Source organism: Colias philodice, chromosome 1 (genome assembly GCF_061535455.1).
Source record: "Colias philodice isolate Cphi_HAF_F1 chromosome 1, ilColPhil1 Martin Lab GWU primary, whole genome shotgun sequence".
Classification (NCBI taxonomy): domain Eukaryota; kingdom Metazoa; phylum Arthropoda; class Insecta; order Lepidoptera; family Pieridae; genus Colias; species Colias philodice.
Window position 1 is genome coordinate 5,500,531 of NC_143086.1, and position 25,036 is coordinate 5,525,566.

The window sequence follows — 25,036 nt, forward strand, 5'->3', positions numbered from 1 at the left end:
CTTCTGAAGTTTTCAACGATTTTCCGTACCTCCTCTTCAGATATTTTGTCCCACTCACGAGTAAGTGTTGCCTTCAGCGCGTCTACACTTCTATGTGATGTTGCACAGGCCCTCGCCTCTAGAATTGACCATACGCTGTAATCCATTGGATTAAGGTCTGGTGAATATGGAGGCCATTCCTTGGAACTTATGAACTCTGGGAAATGGTCCATACACCACTGCTGCACATTTGAGGCCCTGTGAGATGGAGCAGAGTCCTGTTGAAAAGTCCACGGTTGGTCGCCGAAGTGCTGCTGGCTCCAAGGAAGAACTACACTCTCCAAAATATTGCGTTGGTATATTTCTTGATTCATTTTCACACCTTTTTCTACGAAAACGAGAGGAGTTTTGCCTGTTGAGCAAATGCCACCCCAACCCATGACTGAATGCGGTTTTTGGCGATGGGGGATAATTGCTGTGGCTCCAGGGCGACTAGAAGAGTAAATTCTATCGTTTTGGCGGTTATGAGACTGTTCAATCGTAAAAATTTTTTCATCTGTGAAAACAATATTTTTCCACGCTTCACCAGCGGTGCGCGCTTTCAGTAAGCGACATCTTTCAAGGCGTATTTTTTTATCTTTATCATCCAACCGCTGCGCTTTTCGCAGCTTGTATGCTGCTAACTTGAGCTCATTTTTAACAACTCGTTGTAACGTTGAATGACTTACACCTAAATCTCGAGCCATTTTTCTTACCTTGGCTTGTGGATTGCGGGTCAATCTTTGTTTGACGATATGTCGTAGCCTAGGCGTCCTCACAGTTCTTTTTCTGCCTCTTCCCGGACGATCACCAAGATGGCCAAGCTCATCGTAACGTTTAATAGCAGAAGAAACTAACTGCCGACTGATACCGAGAAGTCGCACTATCTCGTACTGCCGCTTACCAGCCTCATATAAGGATATTATTGCACCTCGTTGAGCAGACATAGTAAAAAATAGCTATTTTTTTATTTATTCTCTTCACAAATAACGTTAAGTTGGCGCCAAAACATGTGAAAATAATAATTAAAAAACAAAAGCAACGCAGCATGTTCCATTTTTGAAATTTATTATTTTTAAATTTGTCAACGCACTTTAGAACCACAGTGTAGAGCAATCTGAAATCTCTAACGTAAAACTAAAAAGTAAATAAAATTTTAAAACTTATAAAAAATCCTAGACGAAGCCAATGCGGGGCAATATTACAAGACATTATTATTGGATTAGAACATTTATTATTATTTTAACATCATACTTACTTAGTAAGTAGAAAATATTATACTATTATGTTTAGTATCCTGTGCCAGAATTAAAAAAAAATATGTTTAATTACTACCTTCATTACTACCTACAGGCAGTGACAGACTATAGACCGGGAGATACTGACACAAAATTTCGAGTCATTTGTAACAGGATGGCGGTTCTACAGGGTTCTTAGTACGCAATGACAAAAAGAAAAATGATGGTGTGAACGCTGGTACCGGCGGCTTAGTCGCGTGGGCGTTAGTCGAACTCATCGGAAAATAGCGAAAGTCAAACGATTTGTAACAGTATGGCACTTATTTTTCCTGTAAGTTTGAGGATCAACAAATATAAATACAAAATTTCAAAGATCTAGGTGTTGGAAATCTTCACTTATATAAATTAATAATAAATTTATTTTTCAAGTATGACAGCACTTTTTCCCCCTACTAGAAGTATGGCAAATATAATAATGGTCACATTTTATCAAATACTCTCCAAAAAGCCAAATGCAATACTGGTACAAAAAGATAGGCGAAATATAAAAATTTTGCAGATTTTCGGCGGTATGGCGACCATTTGGAATCGTCCGAAAAGTATGGCATGGCGATTTTCGTAAATGGCTGCACGACGATGGTTACCTGTGCAAAAGTTAGCTTGGTACAAATGGTTGAATAATTGTTTTTTTTAAATCAACACATTCGCGTCGGTATGGCGGGCTGTAAGTCATACCGGAAAAGTATGGCATGACACTACCGCCTACTTCTTTTTTATGGGCTATCGGTAAATTCTAAAATTTTTGTGTTACAAATCGTTTGACTTTCGCTATTTTTCCGACGAGTTCGACTAACGCCCACGCGACTAACCCACCGGTACCAGCGTTCACACCATCATTTTTCTTTTTGTCATTGCGTACTAAGACCCCTGTAGAACCGCCATCCTGTTACAAATGACTCGAAATTTTGTGTCAGTATCTCCCGGTCTACTACCTATCTAAATATTATGTTTTTTTCAAAGCATACTATACTGTCACAGTATTACCACAGTATTACAATATCTATACAGTACGGAAGCGAATGTACTTGTGCAGAGAAACGGAGGGGAACTGGCGGGGGGTCGGGCGACGCGGGCCGCGTAAGTCAAACACGCTTAGTTTGCCTTACCTAGCGCGAAAGGACGACGCAGTCGTATTTTTTGTGTAATAATTTTATTATACATAGGTACTTACATATTCTATTATGGCGCGCACAAACTGTTCCGTTTACGGATGTAAATCTACATTTAAATCCCAGAAGGAAACAATATTTCAGAAAGATTGTAAAGGGTGTCCGCCGGCAGATTTTACACTTTAAAAAATAAAATAAAATGAACCATGAATACTATCAAAGTCATTTATTAATTATCTTACAGAAGAATAATGCGGATTTTATTTTTTTAAAAGCACTCCACTCAAATGGCGTCCTTCTAGCTGCAAACATTCTTGTAACCTTTCCTTCATGTTGGCGAAAACTCGCTTACAAAGTTCCGGATTGATCGCCGCAACCTCGCGTCGTATAATATTTTCTTGGAGGGCCGGTATTGTTGATGGTGAATTGCTGTATACGCGAGACTTTAAATATCCCCATAGGAAAAAGTCGCAAGGTGTCAGATCTGGTGATCTAGGGGGCCAGGGTATGTCGCCAAAGCGACTTATTAATTTTCCGGGAAAAAGTTCTCTCACTTTTGCTATTGAGTGTGTGCAACAAATGGGAAATAAAACAATTGTGATTATTAATAATATTATGATGAAATCATTTATTCATATGTACATTCAAAATAATTGCGATTATTAAATCTGATGTAATTATTTGTTCATAAATATATAATTACAGATATTGCACTGCTAAATATTTACGTGGACACTATTTTGGATGTTCTTAATTGTATATTATAACATTTAACTAAGTAATGCATTCGCATTGGGATGTACAATCTGATTAGAAAATAATGAGGACAACATACCTATACATAGCTTTGATTTTAATTCAACAGATACAATTAATTTGTATTAAGTAATTTCAAATTATTATGTAATTTCAGAATTAAAATCTTTCTGAAATATTGTTTCCTTCTGGGATTTCAATGTAGATTTACATCCGTGAACGGAACAGTTTTTGCGCGCCATAATAGAATATGTAAGTACCTATGTATAATAAAATTATTACACAAAAAATACGACTGCGTCGTCCTTTCGCGATAGTTAATGCAAACTCAGCATGATTGCATTAAGCGGCCTGCGTCGCCCGACCCCCCGCCAGTTCCCCTCCGTTTCTCTGCACAAGTACATTCGTCGCCATACTGTAGGAAATATGGTAATACTGTGGTAATACTGTGAAACTGTAGTAAGAAAAGAAACGTAGATCTTCAATTTACTATAATAATATTATTATGTTCGTAATGATAAATTAATAAAAAAAAGACGGGTTGCACTCCGGGAGTGCCGGCAGAAGTGAAAACTTGATTAATAACGTTCAGAATGTTTGATATTTTGGAATGGTATCCGTCTTACGCATGGAATATAAGGGCTAAAAAAAAAACATTCGTCTTACGCTTTTTCGATCAGGCCACGTGTCCTGACGCGAGTTTAAGATTTTATACCCAACGCCGCTAAAGAAGTTTTCACTTCAAAAATATACAAGAACTGTCTTAAAGTAACTGTTTTTTATTACCATTTCTCTTAAATATTATAAGAACAAGAATATAATTTATTATTTATTTATGGGATCACATAATTTGTTTGTCTACAGAGTTCTTATAACGGAACGCAAACTTTAAGGAACACGCGCTTCGTGTGACCATTGACAGATGTCAAATTGTGCTGTTTTGTTTTGACTGTATGTATTTGACGTTTTCAAAGTATAAATTCAAGTTTACTTCTATTTCTATGAATAAAGTTGATTTCAAATGAACTGTATACCTGTGATTCATGAATATTGAATACATTAGAGCAATATGTCTGCACCGGCTGAATTAAGTTTCGATGAAATACTAAAATTTATGTTAGCACACAACGGAAAGGTTACAAATCATGATTTGGTTAAACATTTCAAAGTATTTTTGATGAACCCGAATATGAGAGGTGAGTGAAATGTTCTATGACACATAATCTAGGTTATTATCATAACACACTAGCGTTTATAGCATTATATACATAAAGTTGAAAATGGCATGGCTATTTAATTTTCAAACTCAATGTTATTGAACTTTTTAGATGAAGCAAGAAACACTTTCAAAAAACATGTCAATGCTCTAGCAATAATTAAAAATCAAAATAACGAGAAATGGCTGATATTGAAAAAGAAATACTTGCCAAGCAATTTGAGGGAAAATGAAGGTGTATCTCAATCTGACAGTAAATTAAATGAATCAGTAACAACTCAGAATGAAGAAATGGCAGAAGTGGAGAAACCCGAACCTGTGGTTGAGCCGCCATACAAACCTCCTCCACCACTTCAACTAAATCAAGATTTTAACATCCTCGGGACAATATTACAAGACACTGTTATGGCCACATCACCAATCCAACCACTAATAGAAGAGCAAGATGAATCAAAAGAAAATGTAGAAGCAATAGAGGACGTGCCCCCAAAAGTACATCCTAGAAGGAAATCGTCAGAGAAGTCAATAACTGAAAAACAGCAGAATGTGCTTAATATTAGTCCAAGAATGTCTATACCAAATGATAGTATGGATATGAACGAAACCCCACCGACTTTGACATCATCAAGAAGTGAGAGCATGCTTATTGATAATGAACAGAAGATTTCAGTGAAGGAAAGAAAGCAGATGTTTAATAGAATGGCTTCAGAGAGTGATGTGTTGAAATCTAATAAACTAAGCTTCAATTCATCGGTAAGTTATACATTTTTTCACTTTATGGTCTATTGTTAATTACTTGGTTACTGGGAAATCTTGGATTGGTTAGTTGTTGGATGAAGCTAGAAGAAATATCTTTTTAGTGCTCAGGCTACAAAGACTGCATTGCATGTTTATAAAAATAATCAGTAAAAGAAATGTGAAAAAACTTATAACACTTGTAACTTTAAATTAATCGTTACATACTATCTTATTGGTACAGAATTTTAAAATATTATCACTACATAGTATAAAACAAAGTCGCTTTCTCTGTCCCTATGTCCCTATGTATGCTTAAATCTTTAAAACTTCGCAACGGATTTTGATGCGGTTTTTTTAATAGATAGAGTGATTCAAGAGGAAGGTTTTAGTATATAATTTATTATGTTTTAGACAAAGCGGGCGAAGCCGCAGGCGGAAAGCTAGTATTATTATAATCCATATTACATAGCACCAATATTGGTGAAAATTACTAATATTTAACTGAACTAAATATTATGATAGTCATATATTAGTAGTATGTCAAGCTTCCAAGTTAGGATTTTATGTTACAAAATCATAATTAATGTTTTTTTTACAAAATGTACATATACTTACATATATATATATATTGAAATTTGGGTTATGTGAACAACTTCTTATATTTCATGTCCAAAATAATATGCTTTTTTACTCTATTTTATCACGGTCATACATTTAATAGTTTCAGTCATTGTCTGATATAGGTTACTATGATCATTGCATACTATTAGGATTTATGCATCATCATCATAGTCGTCATATATTAAATATACATTCCCACTGCTGGGACATGGGCCTCCTATGACGGTACAGGCTATAATCCACCACGCTGGCTAAGTGCAAGTTGCTAGATGTCACAAGTCGTTGAACTTATGATTCTTTGACATATTGGTTTCCTAGCCATGTTTTCCTTACTGTAGTGGTTATTCATATAGATAAATTGAAAAATATATTTATTTTTTGCACGCTCGCCTGGTCTTGAGCCCCCCTTATTAATTTTAATTCCAATGTCTTCACCACTGAGCCACCACTACACTTACATTGTTTTCTCTTCTATGTATTTTAAGCAAATAATACAAATCTGAATTGTTCACACTACCAGCTGCGCACGTCTATGGATTTTTTACTATTATTAAAAAGGTCGGAAAATACAACTAAAAATGTTAATAAAACCAACCAACCATTAAGTATATCATTTATTGTGATTAATTATTTATTCGTTTTGATTTGAGATGTTTTTTGTCATAATCGTGTATTAGACACCTAATCACATTAATAGACATTAAAAAAAAATCTTCATACAGAATAAATAATAAATAACGCTAAAGCAGAATCGACTTCAACATCAGTTCATGTTCCACCCAATTTGTTTACGAAATCGTCAAACCAAACGTCTCGTAAAAACGTTTTAAGTACCTAGTACTAACTAATTGTATTTTAATTAGCGCTTTCACTCGCATCGTTATGTATTTACTTAGGTAATTATAAGTTTGTATGCGGTCTAATAACTTAAATTTTGGGCCTCTGCTTGAGGTGCGCACCTGTTTGCCGGCTGTGTAGAAATATTTTGACGTGATAACCGTCGTTATAATGATTTAACTGTGTGTCACGATGTTTTGTAATGATTTGGACTTAGAATTGAGACATGATTATGTTTTTGTGTTGATCCGAATTGCCATCAATGTACATAATTGGCTTAGTGTGTTTTCGGATTGGTTTTTGTTAGTATTTAAAAGGTTTAAAGTTGGTAGCTTCGCTGCCTGCATCGTTACAACTGTTTAACGAGCTCTATATTACCTACATTGAAAAATATTCATAATTAATTCAATGTACCTACCTATTACGTTCCCATAAATCTGATGGAATACTTTGTACACGAGACTATCTTACTTTGCCAAATTGAATGAATAAATATATCTAGATTTTATTGCCATCAAACATTATTAGAAAAATAATATCTTAATGTTCAGTAGGTAGGTACTTAAATTGATGCTCATATCTTAACTCGAAAGCAATGATTATGGTAATGAAAATTCACCACTAACCGCTAACGTATTCGTGTTTATGTTCGAGTTTTAAAATTAACTCCTTATTCAAATGTGACATTTAATCTATAATTACATAATTAGTGCCATCTAGCTAATATACGACATAATCAGGAAGACGGCGAACATTATCGGAATGAGCACTCGGAATTAATAACAGTAGTTAGTTTTAAAACGTCTGCAAGGCCAGAATGTCACAACTATGAAAGTCGTGTTTGTTCTAATGAAGCTCTTTTGAATAATAAATAGTTGTTTTTGCGGTTTGGGCGAATGTTCTCTACCCGCCAACACCTGGCACGGCTAATTGAATTGTAAAACCGTCATGACCCTTTGGCGGTCGGAATGACGTGAATCAGATTATTATCGATATTAATTTTTCGTGATCGCGCCGGGATATCGAGGAGGTAATGCGAACGGCTAAACGCTCTTCGCGGCGCCCGAGGAAACCTGCATAATATTACAAACCTGCAAGCTAATTTCTATTATACACACCGACCCCGTCAGCGGCCATAAATTATTTTTATGAATATATTAATATTAATATTATAAATAAAAACGTACGAGATACGCAATGAATCCCAATGGGGACATTTAAAAATACCCCAATATTAACCCATTACGGAGAAAAAACTTCAATACGCACGAATGGGGCAGCCCCTGCGAGGGTTACAATGCGAAAAACAAAAGCATCTAATGACAAATATTAGGCCGCAGTTCGCACGCCTCCGAACCTAATGGCTCTGACAATTGCCTACCTACTGCATTATACTCCATTTTGGTTTGTATTCTCATTGAGATTAATACGTGATCTTTATTTGGGATCATAATCTGTTCAGTTCAGTTGTAATAATTGATTTTATTTTCTTTTATCGTTTAATAAGTAGGTACCTATCGCGAAAATAGCTTTTAATCATCATGAATATTTTTCCATAAATCAATGAAAACGATACGTTTAATTTTGCATGCCAGCTAACGAACATGTGGTCGAATGAGCGACATCAATACATCAATGTAAATACTTAAACACTCTATCTAACAATTAGCGACGCACTTACATGCTTTCAAACAGGATTGACACGAGTTTATGTGATATAGAAGTTCAATTACGGCCGACGCGGAAGCTAATAAATTATAAAGGAACAATCCACTCACTAATATGCCACATTGCCACCCGGCCAAGGAGATCCTGTCGCATAAATCAACACTGAAATAGACCGTCGACGCTCGCATCCGTTCGTCAATTGAAATACTTTCTAAAAAATTAATCTACAAAGACTTTATGAAAGTGTAGTCCTCTTTCTCCTATGCTATAAACGGATGCTTTAAACCCGAGCGGCTTATAATTTTAACTTTATTTTTTAACCGCTTCCTCTCGAAGGGCAATTTCGATTTTCAATCTCGTACGGTATCCAGTAAATGCGAGTAATGCCGTAATTTCGTTATTATTTCACAAATTTCGACGAAATTAGAAGTATAACATGTGCTGATATCGGGCAGGCTCAAGACACGAGGCTTTAAATCTATAATATCAAAATACATATTATTATCAATATTAATATTTACAATTTCTGCGTTGATTGGTTCCTAATTACAAGCCCAAGGGTCTAATTACAATGTTGGAGGAGAGAATCAATTATTTGACGCTTGAACTTTCTTGGCACTTTGTCCATTTTGAAGATAGTGAGGCGGAAACTTTGTTCTCTCGATGTCTTCATTCGATACATAAGTTTTAAGTTCCTAACAAACGAAGTACATTCTGTAGGTATCAAGCTCTTATGTTTCTTTTTGTAAAATCTAACAGATTTATTTAGCAACATTGAGTCGCAATAATCATATCTCAAACATCAGACAAGATAAGATTACATATCTCTAAATATTGTGCCAAAATTCATTCGCAACATTTATCAATCCATATAAGCAGCTGTTTGTGAAATTCACTCGACATTCCGTAAGACGAGTGCACGTAAAGGTGAATTTGCCGTCGCACCTGAATGCCAGGGTTATATATTCTCAGATCATCAAACTGTAATGGACTGCGCTCGAGCCTATATTGTCTATAATGTCAATATCATCATCATTATTCATGGCGCATAGTGTTTTGAATACACCCTCGTGACTTGAGGTCGATTGTCCCTCGACAATTACCATAGTGTGACTACAAAGCGCACGTGCGGCGTTAATATCGGACTCTAAAAAGGTCATTCGTGCATTTTGTCGTCAGTACTTTTGGCTCTCTTAATACACTCTTCGTGACTGCTCTACCCGATCTGATATCCACTGATTTAGCCACGAGCTTAATTTTACATTCATTTTTATGACATTCGAACCTCTTTATTGTCAAGTTAATGTGTATTCCAAGAGGCTAGCTTAATGTCATGATTTTAAAGCTTCTGCTAAGTAAGTCCTAAACGCAAAATTCAATTCCTTTTTAGTAGTGTACTACTCCTGTAAACGATTTTATTACCATCGCCCCTACAGACTCTGGTAATTTTAAAGCTACTGATGTCATTACGAGCTCTGACAACATGTCCTAAAATTAAGCATCATGATTGGAGATGGAGATACATTGTTACAGTTTATTTTTTATTGAACAGTGAAACATTAATGTGTTTAATAATGTTTGTTTATATTTTTTTTTCTTGTAATTGTAAGTAGAATATAATGATCGTAAGTACTTAAATGAATAAAAATACATTTTGTTGGACTTTTGGAAAAAAATAATAAATAATAATATGAAATATATCCTCGTAGAAATGTTGATTTCTTACACATTTTCAAACCAACAAACAGAACATAAATATTGCAACGTTCCGTTTAAAGTCGCAAACAATGCGATATGTTTGTAATAATAACGGTCTTGTATGTTTAACTATTCGCAGTACAACATAATAACGACAATCGTTAGATCAATAAATTGCGAAGCAGTTTGGATTTGTTTCCATCACATTTTGAACGTCCGCCGCAGTTTGTCGTTCACCAGCCGACACTCGTGTGAATCGGTTAGCTGTATTGTTGTAGGTACAGCAAATCATCTGCGTTGCGACAAGCTCGCCACTCTATCATCGATTGTAACACAATAATAGTCTTAATTAATTTTCCCATTAACGCGTGTACGTTACATATATCAATTAATTACTAATATTAAATCAATTCACGGTTGCCGCATGTCCATTTACTGCGATGTTCAACTGACACCGATCCGTCAAGAAGTTAGTGAAAATAAGCATCGTCAGTACTTACAGGACGTCATTGTTTTGAACGAACGCAGCACAGTTGTTATGCACGATGCGAGCGATAAGCGATCACGGTCCGTTGCGATCTGGCAGGAAAATATGACCGATTTCATTGTTCTCGCGCTGCTGTTGCGGCCTGAGAATCACTTGCAGCCATCAACGGCGCGGATGCCGCGACCAACGAGCCTTGTCGATCCTATGGAAATAGGAACGGATGAATTAGCTGCCACGTATCGAAAGATACGAGGTGATACACATTATACGCTCCGCGAGAAACAATCGAATATGGACTCAGGAAGTCTACAGAAAAAGTGTTCAATAGAAACGATTTGCATATACACGATAAAGAACGGCCTGCAAATTAATAGTCGAATTAAGTTAAGATAGTTCCGTGGGTATCTGATGTGCGATAACATCTTATCGTGTACCGAAAGCTCCGTCTAATCCCCTTGTCTATAATGATTCTTGTCGTACACAATCAGATACAAAATGTTGTTTGCAATTGTGTTGATCGGTTGTAGTTATGTAAATATAGTTTTGTCTTATCTTGTTTCTAATAACAGGTCTCGACTCATCATCTGTACGGTCATGAATACTGAAAATTACTTGCTATTTTATAATTATGCTAGACGTAATTTTCCTTACCGTCGCGTGTTGCAAATTATGGTCATAAATGTTGTTAGGAGTTTACGAAAAATAATAGATGTATTTTAATGAGATGTAAAGATAACTAGACAATCATAGTTAACTATAGATAAAATAATGAACGTTTGTTTAGGTGCATGTGTTTATTCAATTCTTGACAACGATTTTTTTCTAAATTCCTGTTGTGTATTCCATTGTTTATTCTTTTGGTATAAAGTAAACTAAACTTGGGTAATTTTATCATTAAATCTGCGGAAAATCTGAGAAGCATTGGAACTAGATTATTTTCGTTCGACCTTCACATTACGTGTTGAAATGATAGCCGTGATGTTTATGTATTTCTTTAGATTTTATCTACTAGATGATTTGTTGTCTTTTAATGTATGATAAGACATTTTGTTTGCTTCTTTAACTGACGTTCCCAAACACAATGAAGGTTTCCAATGCATAGAGTATTCTTATTTTCTAAAAGTTGTCTCTATAAGGATTACCTACACCTTTCTTTAATATGACTTCCTCAGCGTTTGTAGTCGACCTTCATAACTTTTCTGTCACGTTGTTCTCGTCTCGTCTTGTCTCTGCTGGACGCAGGGCTTTGTCGAATGCTATGTGTATCGATCGTAATGCCGTGCCGTCGCCACCATAATGTGGCTTCGCACACCCTGACGCGGCGTCCCGTTGTGACGCACGCACGCCCTACGGCGACGCATTGGCGTCATGACTCCTTTCAATACGGTCGTGCTCCTCTCGTAAATTTTAAGACGTCACCTAAGTTTGTCCTTTGCATAATGATAACGAGGAGTAGACGTTAATGTGAGCGTGCTGGTAGTTGGGATTTCATAGGAGTTTATTTAGATGCTATGCACGCTCCTGTGCTGCTGACCATATGCCGTTGGAGTTATGTATAAAATTATCCTTAGCTTAAACGATGTGTACGGTTCGGATGTTATACGACAATTTAAAATATTAAGAAAATACCACCAACTTTGTGTCTACTTTGGATCGTATATCAACATCGACAAAATCTTATCTTCAACACTCAAAAATGTAACGTTTTTAGCTGTCGCATTAACAGTCGTTCAACCTTCAAGAGACATGCACTACATGTTAATCCTATTCATTACCACATAGATTAGTTACGTGTTAACAAGGAACTGAGGCTTTATTGCTACGTAGGTGCAACAAATTAGCCTTGTTTCCATTTTATTGCAGACAATTTCCTAGACGTCTAGTCTTAAAGCTTAGACCCTCCTTAAGACTCGGGAAAATGTTAATGACTTTGTATTAAGGAATTGCTTCATGTTAAATGTTTACAGCCCTTTTAATGGCATTAGATCTAATATTTTTTAACACTAGATGTAATGAAGTATTTATTTATTATTTAATATCGATTGATATGAACAACATAATATAAGCCTATTTAATTATTTTGATATATATGTATTAGGTTCCTAATGTATCGGAGTTATTATGTATCGATAAGCGAAATACGACTTGACAGTAATTACTATTAGAATAACTATAGTGGAGCCAATTTAATAGGCAACATTTGACGTCTATCAATTTTATCTTCATAGGGTGGTAACCTGCATAAAAACATCGATTAAAGTGAATTAATCGATACGGACTTGAAACATTTGTCAATCGAACTTGAAACACATGTCAATAATTTATGATAATTTTTATTCCCAAGTAATCAATGCATTCGATTCTAGATGTCTGATTTCGATTTTTAGAGTAACGTCTCTGGTATTTAAAAAGAAAAAAGGTTTATTGACACAAAATTGTAGCGACGTCAGTTCTTTAAATCAGAAATTGTTTATAATGTTTAGAATGGTTTATCAGTAAAATCAAATCCTAAAATTACTTATATCGGTCATTATTATAATAAATATGTAATCGTAATTGAAAAAAGTTAAGCAAATGTGCAGTTCTAACAAAACGAAATATCATGTTATTCTATGTTGTCGTTACTAGGTTACGTTGTTGAATTTTGTTGAACTGTCAAATGTTGCCTATTAAAATGGCTCTACTATAATATTAATGTGTTTCGGACAGAATATTCAAATGACTAATGCGTATATAATGAGGAAGTATAACAATACATCATTCTAAGATTAATAGTTAATTGTTGTTACCTAAGTACTTAAAAACTGGGAACGTACAAACTTAATCTCCTTATTAAATCAAACACATCACATTAAGGATGTTATCTTGTCAATATCGAAGTCCCTAACAGTGGGGCCAATAGTGTAGACATAAATATGTAACGACAGGTGGTAAAGTGGTCATGCTGGGCAACGCACGTCCACTGCTCCGAGCCGAACCGAGCTATCTGCTACCAATTGTACTTCGAAATCAAACCTTATTATTAGCCAATAAGTATCATTATCCTCATTATCTCCAACTGCCGCATCTGGCACTCCATTTGCGCCGTCAATCGCATCGCAAGCCTGAAGACGGGAGAATTCGAATTTATTGACCATTAATTCAAAATATTATTTTCACAATATAAGTACTCATTTATTAATTTTGAAATATTAGGTTCCGATTAATTTATATGTGTCTTTAAGATATTTATTATGTATGTAAATATCATCTTTATTTATAATACTAATTTTTTTCAGACGATGACTGCTGCGGTGTACTTGATTCAATAATTCTTGAATATGCATGTTTAAATGCTAGAAATGTTCAATAAAATTGTCGTTTATGAGTCTCATATTATGGTCAGACCGAAGCGGTATTATCGCTCTTAACCGATGGACTATAAATAGTTGAAGTGTTCCGATACGTAATCAGTGATGCAATATCTAAGAAATTTGTTTATTTTCAGAGTGTCGACGAGGAAGATAGAGTTTCGGTGAGTAATAGATGATAAGAATTACCATTAGCCACCTATTTATAACTATTAATACTTAATATTAATTAGAGAAAGTCAGAAAGAAAAAAAAAGATAAGGATTTCAATATAGGAAAAAACAAATAACTTCTTGTACATAAAGTCAAAAAATATATAGAGAATATCGTCATCACTTGTTAATCTAATTTGTTGTCCCTATATGAGAATTTTAATAATTGTAAATATCGTGTAAAGTGTCACTAACGTTAATATTATTAAGTTCTTTTCCACATTTAGGTACTTACTGCCATCAAAATGGCTTTCGTTCGTAATACGTGTAGTTCTATGATGAACTATAATATAATTTCTTCTCTACTCATTATTTATGTAGTCATGAGCATATCAGATCTCAGGCAGAATTACACCACAGGTTTCGCTCAACTGGTAATTTAATAAGTATCATCCAATATTTTAAATATTTCATATTTATTAGTTAGATCACAAGGAATCAGATCCTCTGGACTCGAGACAGAAGCAATGGATCCTCTGCGCCGCTCGAGGTGAATATCATGTCCTAGCCAAGATGTGTAAGGAGAACGCTAAATTGGTTAAGACTAAAGTAAGTGATTTTTTTATATTTATATTCCTTTCCCTTAGCTTTTATCTCTTATAACGGGTAACGCATTTGCAGAAGTTAGACAGACGCGGAAAAACAGATGCGTTTCCCGCTTTAAAGAGATTTACATGATGCATTTGCAGACGCCGTACTTCTGGAAATGTACTTATTGTATATGGGCAGTAGTGATCGCATACCATCAAGCGAAACACTAACTCGGATGCCCGCGCTATTCTAGAAAAGCATATCCTTCAACTTGCCTTTCTCGCTTCGCTCGCGTTCATACATTTCATATAACTTTGAAATAAAATAAGGTCATATTCATCGTTTAATCAACGTTATAATATTTAGGTACGGCCAACTTACTTGTTAGCTGATATACTTTTCTGATGTGGATTCGAAGCCAAATTGGATCGCTGAATGACTGTAACGGAGTTTCCATTATAATATTAACAAAAACCGTGCCAAAAAAGCTGTGCCAATATAAAATTTTGATTTGATTTTAGCACATTAATCAGCACAGCCTGCAATCTCAATGTCCCAACTTCCACCGGACCAACATACGGGTCGCCGTGACACGGGACCAAACTATTTCCGTAAACAAAATTGGCGATGTCAAAAAGGCGATAAACGGTAACGGATGGAGGTCCCTCGAGAGCACATGTCCAAGGTGTGCTTCTAATTGGGTATCGAGATCCCGGCGCCGGCGCAAGCCCCCCGCCGCAAACTATCTTGACATATCTACGTCCCTTTTATTTTTACGAGCCATCTCTCGTTTTTTTCGACTATTGTTTATTCCGTCTGATATATGGACGTCATATTATTCGGAGATTGCTAATTCTGCAATGCTGCAAGTGGGTTTATTGTTCTATAGTGATGTATTACTATTGTAGTGCTATGTATCGGTAATAGCGTATAATTCGCTATTGATATCATTACTGTGGGTAACAACGTATGATAGGGTCATCGGTATCGATATTGGTGCCATCTTCGTAACTTTAAATTTTGGTACACGTCAAAAAACCTTATGAAGTAACAACTTTTTTTCTTTGAAAATAAATATTAAACTAGGAAAAAAAAAGTGTCAGCAATCCACGATATACATCATTATTTTATACGTAGGTACCATTAATAATGGATAGTAGAACCACGCCAAAATTTGTGAAATAGAAAGTGCGGACAACATGTAGGTAAACACTATTTGCAGACGCTGTAAAGAATCGGATGAGCTCAGGAAATGGCTCAACTTTAAATAGAGAACGATTGCACTATTCCGCCCCTTAATCGGATTAGGATTTTAATTGATCGTTTGTATAATGTATTTAATCATTTCGTTGATTAAGTTTTATATGACATCCTGGCGCTCGCGAGACTACATTACTTTTATTGTGTACGCAATAAAAACTGTTGTGATAGCCTTCTCATTTATTGATTCGTTGTAAATCAAGAGTCGACGCAATTGGATTTGAATTTTATTGCCATCCTCTGCTATCCGAATAGTTGTTAAATGAACTTAATGAGGATTGCCACGGGTTTGTCTCTTTTGTATAGATTCATGTGCTTACACGAGGTTTTCTGACCTGTTCATTATTCCATTTATAAAAGCTTCAAAATTTACAAATTTTACGAATTCAACTCAAATCGTTATATTCACAGCTTTGCTTACGAACATATCATTTCATATGTTATGGCCATTTATTTGATTCGCTTGATATTTCTTTTCGCAAATAATATTGTACAAACTCACCGCTGTTGCTTGTTGTTTAATTCGGAGCGCACAGTGTAAACGCGACACGACATAAAAAGCGAATCTGAAGTCACCAATATAACTGGAACACGACTAATGATAATATAAAATTTGTCTCCAATTAGTCCATCAGTGCGTCTACAGCACATAACATCTGCTTTGAAATTTCTAAAGGCGGCTGTTTTCATTCTCTCATACACCGGGACCTAATAAAGCAACAGTAAATATTGTCAGACAATATGTAACACGTGTTTGCTACTGTACCATACTGTTTGACATTTGTCGTCTCTCTACTAAAAACACTTTGATGATTATTTTCGTATTTGCCTCTCTCGCTGATGGAGTTATACGTCGGTGGAAATATCTCTGTGTGGGTCCGCGTGTCATTTTTTATATGGTCCACTCGTATCAGCAATGAGACACTTAAATATGTCATCGTTACTTCCTATCCCAGCTCGGATATTAATTGACTAAAGACCGCCCGCCGCGAGTCTAAGTTTTGATTTCCGTTCAAGTGGCATTCTTCGAATTTTTAAACGGCTATTTGGTAATTTTTTTTGTATATTTTTACCAATATTTTACTGTCAAACGTGTTACAGTTTGACTCTAAAACAATCTTACGTAATCAGATAGGAAGGCCGGGTGTAAAATTAAGGATGTTATGACGTCAGCTAATTCCAAGTTAAACGTCATGGAGATTCGACGAAATTAGGTCACCTTTTAAATTTGATCCACTTTAAAGCGAGCGTTTTTGTGTTGAACTAAATATTTATAAGATTTTAGATGTTCAATACATTCTTCCTTGTATTCTATTGGTTTACCTCTGTCACGTAATTATAAATTATTGTCAAGAAGAAATGCGACCTACCACATTCCGACAAATATTTTAATGTATAACACATTTTTAACAAGGTACATTTGAAATACTACCTGTCCCTACGTAACAAAAACAAACATCTTGCAATTTATCTATTTGAGATAAGCACATGCGGTTTTTTCAAGTTTCGTATCCTTATTCCCGATGGAGAACAAAATACCTTTCTCGTATTACAAACAAGACAACGTGATTTAAGATAATCTCCTAAATGCCTGTATTTGAATGATAGATAATGACACTGTTGTCTTTATAGATAAGTGTTTAGTTTTAATTATGTGATGGAGTGTTCTTTACAGGATGTACCTAAATGTAATATTGCAGTTAAAAGTATGACACATTTTTCTTTTGTTTTTATGATTTTAGAGAATACAAATGTCGGGGAAAATATTGGTAGGTTATCAGTATTTTTGTAACATTTATATTGTATATAGTACTATACAATAATATAATTATGTATAATAATGCTATTAAATAATGTCTTCATTCTTAAATGAATCTATTAAGTATATCGAAGGCATTGTTATGGGGTCGTTTACGACTATAAGACGATTGTTTGCTTTTCATCCCCATTACCCGTTCTCAAAATACCAAATCAAATTTATATAACTGTCTCTTAACGACCATGTAATTGTCATGATAAAAGTATATTTGGTCAATAAAGAAGACGAAAGCTTAGCTTTATTATGGTTGATTTACGAGGGACCGCGCGGGCCGGCCGATCGGAATAATTAAATCGAAATTGACGTTTGTTAACAAACCTTGTATTAAATTAATAAAACGCAATACAATAATTATTAGCCTGTTTTATACGAATAAACTTTATATCTTTTATTCGGCTGAGATTTTAATCAATTCCTGAGCTCGCTGAGTCATAAAATATGTAAAATATTATTTTTTCATAACAAATTATTACCATTCGAGCTCTGGTTTATAATTAAATGATGTAGTAGCGTAGTTTTAAAGGAATGTAAATTGAACGATGTGTAGTTACGTATTACATTTCTGAGTGTAGGTACTTCGAGCTAAACGTCCAATTAGTTCTCTCCTACGGAGCTGTATTTAAATAAATCTTGGTTTTCTAATCTTTTTTACACATGTGGGTACGCTCAGATGCCCGAGATTCTATTTCAAATTAAAAAAAGATGGAAAACATTCGTCTAAAATTTCGGTTGCACGCGCTATTAACGCCCAGTCGACGGTGGGAGTGTCGTTGCGGAAAGCAATTTAAGTCCTGATTTATTCCGTCCCGAGACATCGGGCTCCGTTGACATCTCTCATTCTAATTAAGACACTGATTTTACTCGATGATTTATGCACATCTATATTTACATTGCAATTTAATCGGCCAATTAAATCCGTCGCCTTGCATCGCTGCGATTGCGGTTTATTCGCGTTTATAAATAGCGAGCAGATAAGGATATTCTCCGGTTAGATATTTCAATAATCGATTCGAAGTCGGCCCTTTCGTTCCGCTAGCCTGTTACGTCGTGAAGTGAAGCGCGACCCGGACGAACTTTTGGTGTATTGTTGTAGTTTTTTTGTCGCTTTCGATGGGTGTGCTAACTTCTCAAATGTGTCGAGCGGCGCCAACGCGCTGCAACCCGAGAGCCTTCGCCGCGCCTCATTTGAAGCGTCGTCCGTGGAAGGCGCGCGCTCTTGTTTGTGTGTCGACTGTCGAATGCGGGACCGACAAATATGTTTCTATATTATACAGTTTTTTGGCATGTCATCCATCATGAGTATCGAATTCATTGACACTAAATGGAGTAAAGGTTAGCCGGAGCAGCATTGTATGAATAGATTTTTTATCGTGACATATTATGATATTTTAAAGCCATTCGGGATGTCGCTTGGAATGTTTTTGTATGATCAATTAGTTGATTGTACTCGTATATGTTTTGCATTGTTATGCTGATTTCGTATGATAATTTACTATTAAGTAATAACCCATTTAGGTTTTTTTTAATTTTTTTTTATTCAAGATAGCCAGGCATTTGACTGCATCCTACCTGATGGTAAGTATAGTGATGCAGTCTATGAATATATTTACGTATAAATAAAATATAATGAACTTTCTCGACCAGTCCTGTTAACTTGATCTAATCTTGGCCCTAATTCATTTCCGCCAATAAAAAAGAACAACCAGAAATTAGAACAAAATAAAGGTTGCATTGAACCGATAAAACGGTGAATCTAAATACATTGTTAAGACGCAGCATAAGGCACTTGCGCGGGATTGCAAGTCATTCAAACAATAAGTGATTTCGAACAAGGTGACGAAGCATTATTATAGCTGTTTGTTTAGTGGCTCTACCTTACTCGTGTATCGAACTAATCATATATGCCTACAGTTTTGTTTTTATAGGACGTTTCATTATAGAGTTCATGGGCGTGTGATGTTGGGCACAATCAAATTTGAAAGAAGACAGGTTGGCGTACCCTCTGCTTGGTAATTTGGTTCTGGCGCCATGGACGAGGTGTTGGCAGTGCCCTATTCAAACTTACTCTTTGGATTTTATTGTTTCGTTTCCTTATTGTTAAATTGTGTTTTACATTGTTTGTCTATTATTTTATGTGCGACGTTTTTAACGTTGCTGTTTTAAAAACTGATTTTCGAATGTGGCATGGTTAGTGATTGTTGCGCATACATACAAAATTCAACAAAGATGCGAATGGCGTAGCTATGTTCAGATTTAAAAGCCTACATTTACCGTATAAGAATGTCTTACTATTATTATTGTAGTAGATAGTTTATATCTAAATTTCATTGAACATTAAATAGGATTGTCTGTTGATATCGATTAGAGAATTTATAAATAACAATACATTTTATTAAGAAAATAGAATAGGATACCATTTCTTTTCTTTTAATATTATCTAACTTGCTACTAGCTCCTTCATAAAATAATAGGGTATAAAAAATGCTTTGTTGTTCTTTGAAGATTAAACTAAAGAAATTTAAATATTAAAATGATTATAATAGCCCGGAGCCGTTTCATGTACTTATAGTCTCGTCGAAAAAAGGTTAAATACAATGTTATCGATATAGTTGTTTGTCACGTGAATTAGGCCACAGATCATTCAAGCTTTTTTTACTCGGTCACAAGTGACCGTATAAAGAGGTATGTTGAACCTCTGAATGAACGAACTTCTAAAAAAGAAAGGTCTCGTTCGCGTCGGATTTATGTATTTCCAAAAGGATGCAGGCATGTGGGTGTTTGGGTCCTTGGTCGGAGCTTGTTGCCTCGGGAAGGGGATAAATAGTGTCCCGAACGACTTATACATTTGTAACACGCACAAATTGCGCTAGACTTGACGATATATTGACGACGCTTGCCAGTTTATATTGGAGACAAATATAACTGAAGATATTTGCATTATTGTAAGGATTGGTGACTGTTGTGGGCTTTGAATTTGTGGGGATTCTTGGTGTTTGAGTATGGCATAGTATAAAAAATGGTAAACAAGATGTTTCGCTAGAAGTATTTTTTTTGCGGCTTTGTGGTTCTTATAAGCTCTTGTTTAACTGCAAATTAACAAGTGATTGGACCTTGTTTTGTTATTTTTAAGATGTTTTTGTTTTAGATTATCATTGTCATATCATGTTTTAGATTGTTCAAGGATATTTGTTTCATTCATTATATCTACTTTAATTTCATTTTTATTGTACGCATCGTAACTACAATTTTCGACACTGAGTCTGATCTTACGTTCCTTACTTATTGTGCATACCTTAATCAGTGCCAACCTCAATACAGCACACACTTAGAGCATTTCACCAACTGTTATCCTAATATAGAATTCGATTTTGCGTGTGCCATCGCAAACAAGCGTGTTTGATATACACCAGGGATGGGATAATGAAGGGGAGAAGCCGTCACTCAATACACCGAAGATCGCGACAACTACACACTAATATATGCTAGCGATATTATCTATATGGGTCATATAGTGTACGGTGTAATGTACGCAGTGACGAATGTAAATAGACAGGTTGAGTACGTAGTGCTATTTTATTCCATTATTCTTGGAGGAGATACGGTGTTATTGGTAGGAGTACAAGCGCTTGGCTCAAAAATTAGCAAATGAGATTTTGTTTTAGTTCCTATTTTAATTAACCTATATCATTATATAGGTAAGGCCTTGTATCTCGTTAATGTTTGTATAAGCACATAAGTGATTAATCAGTTTGTACTTGTTTGTGACTTAAGTAATTTATGTTTAAATTTTAGCGTTATCTATTTCATTTATAAGAAGTTACAAAGATTTTGTGAACACATTCGTGTACATAAAAACGAAATAAAACAATTGGATTATGATGTATAAAAATTATACAATTTATTTAATTTATAAGTATAAATTTTTATATAACCCAAGGAAAATAAATTTATACAGGACTTGAAGCGTAATTTTATTCAAACATTCGCATTGAATGATCAAATATTTCAACCGGCGATCCCTGTAGTTGCTCATTTAAAAACAAATTGCGATAACGTCATTTTCAAAGAAAAATAATAATTGAACCGAACCAATCACGCAATACCTCGTAATAAAATCAGCAATTTGACAAGCATCCAGTCTTTATTACGGTAATAATCTGTTACGGTACTTTAGTTTTGAAAAAAATATGCGGCCCTCACGATAAATTGATAAATTGATAAGGAACGTTAATTTTTTTATCTAGACTAAGCTATCTTGTAAAAGAAATAGCGTGGTGTTATTCTATTGTTTTGCAAGCAACCGCTCATATTTCAGAGCGTTGATGTAACAAAATGCAGCTGCTCTCGAGGATAATTAGCGTGATAAGTTGTGCCTTGAAGCAGTGGCTTTTATTCAATATCCATATTGTTAGTGTTGCAGTCTTTTTCTTGTGTAAATATTACTTTATCGGGAAATTATATTTAAAGGAGAATGCGTTTTCATTTTTTACATCTTATATAAACTTTTAATAAAAATGTAAGAATGAATTTCTAATTCATATACTTACATCAAGAAAAACTTTTTTTTCTTATTTTTGGTTTGCGTAAAATCTGGATAAATATTGGCCCTTTAATCTCGGGCTGTTATACTATGCAATAATCGCGTGCTATTGGGGGACGAAGCGACAAACACTTTCGCTTGTACAATATTATAATATAGATTATACGACTAATTTCACACCATAACAAATACAAAACAAAATTGGCTTTCAACCCCGAAAATTCGGATACGTCGTGACAGAGTAAATTAATACACTTTTTTAATCCACCATAACCCTCACAAGCTACAGACAATTAGCGTTCCATCCTTTATTTTCGGTCACCAGTGTTTAGTCGTGAAGTTTTAATTTGCTCGAATCGGAGATATCGTACATCGGGGAGATGGGTGCACAATTTAAACTCGTCGGGGACGAGGGAAGTACTACCAGGCAACATTAATTAACCGCTCGGAATCTACATACGGTACGTACAGCGCCCACTGGTGGCAAGAGTAGATTTACGACTCATTCGACCACCATCTATCCGATAAACTAATTGCATAGCCCGGCTATTGTTTCTAAACACCGGCACAAATGGAGCTCCCAGTTAGGCCTACGATTGTCCGGTTGGGACACATCGTTAGAATCTTTGATTTGTGATCGATCGAGACTGCTGTTTATGCGCTTTGGGTGTGCTCTTGTTTTGTTCTGTTGGTTGTTGGTTATAACTTTCACGAGATTGCGTAAGTTATGGGACGGAAGATGATAAAGCTTTCACAATTATGGCAAATGGATTTGTTTGATTGACATTAAAGCGGATATTTATTTTCTTGATAGGTTTGAGGACGATTTGAGATTTCATACTAAACTTTTGTTTTCAATAGTCAATTCATTTATATTTTCGCAACGTAGATCCAAATTTCGATGGACTTTGTTTTAATTAATATACATCATACAAATGTTGGTCCCTTAAATTGAACGCTCCGTTGTTATTGCGGTAACCGGTAGCGCTAAAAATGTTCCATGTGTAGGTATTTTGACGGTTGCATTGAATGCGGCGTAAAGCCTCATTTCTCGTCGGCCGCCGGCGTACACGGCCTTTCCCTCTGGCCAAATTGCTAACAGCTCCCGTCTGATATCGGTCATATAGTTTTAACTACTTTTCTCAGAAACCACGTTTGATACGGCGCAATCGAAAATTCACGTTTGCTCTTTATTTACGCTCACTTAGAAATATTTACAAAGAACAACAATTATTGGCGTGTGCACAATAGTCTCGCCTGCCACTAAAATAGCAGCTAACACATGTTTTTTTCGGTACATTCAACGGCTAATCCTTGCAAATGGTACAGGCGTCAACGTGTCTGCATTCACTTTCATCTCGAACTATACTTATAATTGTATCAGAAGACAAAAATAATTGTAGGCGCGAAGCGGTAGGCAATGCGAGAAACTCCGTTAAGCCACTACAATTCGTTTGCGGCGGCAATGAGCGGCTTGTAAATCAAAGGGATTCTAACATAATTAAGCTCATAATTAATGTAAAGACTGCTTTATTTATAGGCGCAGTCATTCTTAAAATTACTCCCGTTTTGATAAAACCCCTCGGAGAACGTGATTAACACATGTAATACGTTAATGGGTGTAGATAATGAAATCTCAAAACCGTTTCGGAACGGCGCATTAAAATAACAAAATGTTATTTGACATAATAAAACAATAAAAAACAAGCTAGAGATATAATAAAATATGAGTTATTTTCATAAAAATTATCGCTGCCGAGTTATGTTTCCTTTAAAATCATAATCGTAACATCTTCTTTAGACAGGAAACGTGTAAGTTATAAAATCTACTTCGTATTTAGGACGCTGCCGTGGCTGATTTACAACTGTATCGTCAAATATTTTTATTCCCGTAATGACAGCGCTCCAGTGTGATCCAGAGTGTCATCTATACCCCATACGTCAGAGAGATCTAAATTACGTCCGCCACCGCACGCAGGCTCCCTATTAATTTGTTTATATTAGAGCCGTTCACTTGCGCAGTCAATCACGATTGTCGTCAAGCGCCCGATACACGATTTGTTTTCGAAAGATCTTAACCGTGTTTCGGTTATTTCTGTACAATTGAAGCTTTTAAATTTAGTGTCACCGCAACTCTCCGGAGACGCTCTAAACATTTGTCTTGGAATATTTATCGCCGCGGCACGCGGAGTATATCATCCGGCCGCTATTGTGGCAATCGATCAGAAGCCGCGTGGGCCACGCCAAATTGATTATTTATTCAGGCTTAGTTAAATCTTTGAGAGCGGTCGCGTTATTTGTAGACTAAAGAGGCATGAGACTGTTAAACGCTATTGAAATTTAATTGTGGCGCGCCGCGTCTTCATTCGTCCGTGTGGTTTTTGTAACAGTTTCAATTATGCAGACGTATTTTATGGAACGCGTTACGTGACGTTAATGAGACTGATGATCCTAAACTTTCAATTCGGTGGAATCTATTAATGTAGCCTAATGTTATAACGAGGTAATGATAAAGTTTAGGGTTTGCTTAGAAACAGTGAGGAGGTTAATTTGGGCTCATCATTATTGTTAAGGGCCCAGACAATAGGCGCACTTTCGTACAATGCGAGTACATTAATGAGGAGCGGTGGAGTTCACAAGTCGAATATTATGGGGATCGCTTTACACACAAAACGTTACACATCCGGAACCAAAGCTCAACCGTCGTGTCCCTTTGTAATTATGTTACTTGACTGTACTTATGTTTGTTACGAGGGCCGAGGCATGACCTCCTGGGGCAAACGGGGATGAACACGGCGCACTCCGGTGAAAATATAAAACATGTTCATTATTTTAAGGCTAATTGGGGAAGGCCGCTTGCAGCGAAGTAGGTGAGAGA

The 25,036-nt window shown here is 35.6% G+C and overlaps 1 protein-coding gene across 1 annotated transcript in view; it reads left to right on the forward strand.

Moving 5' to 3' along the window:
• Nucleotides 1–4,148: 4,148 nt before the first annotated feature.
• The window catches only part of LOC149491121 (uncharacterized), a 28,198-nt gene continuing 7,310 nt past the window's right edge, over nt 4,149–25,036 (forward strand). The window contains exons 1-4 of the mRNA XM_089701210.1: nt 4,149–4,377; nt 4,510–5,150; nt 13,934–13,960; nt 14,432–14,557. Of these exons, the coding sequence (XP_089557336.1) occupies nt 4,251–4,377; nt 4,510–5,150; nt 13,934–13,960; nt 14,432–14,557 (921 nt within the window). The 5' untranslated portion in view covers nt 4,149–4,250. The remainder of the gene's footprint in view (nt 4,378–4,509; nt 5,151–13,933; nt 13,961–14,431; nt 14,558–25,036) is intronic.